This window comes from Rhinolophus hipposideros, assembly GCF_964194185.1.
Source record: "Rhinolophus hipposideros genome assembly, chromosome: 22".
In the NCBI taxonomy this organism is placed as follows: domain Eukaryota; kingdom Metazoa; phylum Chordata; class Mammalia; order Chiroptera; family Rhinolophidae; genus Rhinolophus; species Rhinolophus hipposideros.
In genome coordinates this window covers 41847405-41849243 of record NC_138068.1, presented here as the reverse complement: position 1 = coordinate 41849243, position 1839 = coordinate 41847405, and the positions used below count along the sequence as shown (strand labels likewise).

General features: G+C 40.3%; 1 protein-coding gene across 1 annotated transcript; it reads right to left on the bottom strand.

Moving 5' to 3' along the window:
* Positions 1–506: 506 nt before the first annotated feature.
* On the bottom strand, positions 507–944 carry LOC308490925 (large ribosomal subunit protein uL24; the record flags this gene model as incomplete). The annotated part of the gene is made up of 1 exon (XM_081033706.1): positions 507–944. One exon carries the CDS (start codon positions 942–944, stop codon positions 507–509), a length of 438 nt encoding a protein of 145 aa, XP_080889832.1.
* Positions 945–1839: the final 895 nt, after the last annotated feature.

Genomic DNA, 1839 nt, shown 5'->3' with positions numbered 1-1839 from the left:
CTTGTAATTCGGGTCATGTGTTAGAAAATTATCTCAGCTTCTATATGTCTGGAAAGGTCTTTATTCCTCCTTCATATCTAAAAGATGTTTGCTGGATATATTATTCTTAGCTGATAATTTCTCTCATTCAATAGTTTGAATATTTGATTCTACTCCTTCTTGGCTTGCAGAGTTCTTGCTGAAAAGTCTGATGATAATCTAATGGGCTTTCCCTTATAGGTTACTCCTTTTATTCCTGCCTGCGTTGAGAATGCTTTCTTTGTCATTAATTTTGGACAGCTTCAAAATAATGTGCCTTGGAAAAGGCCTATTGGAATTGAGGTAATTAGGTGTTCTGTTTGCTTCTTGGATTTGAGGTCCAGTTCTTTCCACAGGTTTGGGAAGTTCTTGTCGACTGTTTGACTATACTCTCTGTTCCCTTCTCCCTCTCTTCTTCCGGTATGCCCATTATTCTCTTTTTTTTTTCATTTTAACAGTTTTTAATGAAAGCTGTATATAAGATTACTTTATTCCTGCATCTTCTCAATTGTTTCTTCCTTATATTTGCCCTTTTCCTTTCCTACTTGGCGAGATTTGGCTTTCCGTTCAAGGATCTTTTTGCGGTCTTTGTCCAGCTTTAGTCTAGTGATAACCACCTTGCTGGGGTGAATGCCCACATGAACTGTCGTGCCATTAGCCTTCTCCCGCTGCACTCGTTCAATGTAGATGACATATTTCTTCCTGTAAACCTGGACTACTTTGCCAATTTGCTGCCCTTTGTAGTGTCCTCGGACAACCTGAACTTCATCATCCTTTCGGATGGGCATGGATCGAACGTTGTACTTCTGTCTCAGCTCTTTGGACAGAGGAGAAGACATAATCTTCCTGCGGATGTGGGAAGGTGCGTTGAAATGTCTTTTACGGTTCTTGCTCCGGTCAGAAGTCACAAAGGGGTTGAACTTCATTTTGGCATTTTGGCCCCTGTCCCTGGCTGCCACTCGGCCGTCGGAAGAGTGTCAGCGCTCCCGGGGTCGAGAGCCATCGTGCCCGTGAAGGGATGGCTGTGGATTACATGCGCCTTCCCCGCATAACGCTCACCCGCTGGCGCTTCAGCGATGGCCGCAGAAGGGAAGAGTGCCCATTATTCTTATATTGCTCTTTCTGATGGAGTCAGAAAGTTCTTGTAGAGTTCTTTCATTTCTTTTAACTCTCAAGTCTCTTTCTTCTTCCATCTGTGTCATTTCCAGATTTCTGTCTTCAAAGTCACTAATTCTTTCCTGCATCTGGTCAACTGTGTTACCTAATCTGGCTATTTCATTATTCATTTCTTTTATTGAGTTTTTCATCTCCAGAATTTCAATTTGGTTCTATTTTAAATTTTCAATCTCTTCATCAAAATATTCATGTTGTTCATTGATTTTGTTTCTGAATTCATTAAACTTCCTATTTGAGTTTTCTTGCATCTCACTGAGTTTTTTCAGAACTGAAATCTTGAATTCTCTATCATTTAAATCATATATTTCCATCCCTTTAAGTTTATTTTCTGTAGATTTTTCATTTTCTTTCTGAGGTGTCTTGTTACCTTGGTTATTCATGGCAATCACTGATTTATTATTTCTCTTCCTAGACATCTACAGGAGTGGGTTATGCAGCAGATTGATATGAAGACGTCTTTCTTTTGCTGTCCAGTAGGTGTTGCTGGAATGTTTTATTTTCTCTCACACTGCAACCGTTTATTTTCTCTCATGCTGTAGTATTTTTATTTCTATTGCACTGTTCTAGCTTCTCATGCAATGGGGGTTTTTCTAGAAGGTGGGCTTCTCCTCTGTGAGCAGGTCGCCTGGGTCTTAGAGCATTGCC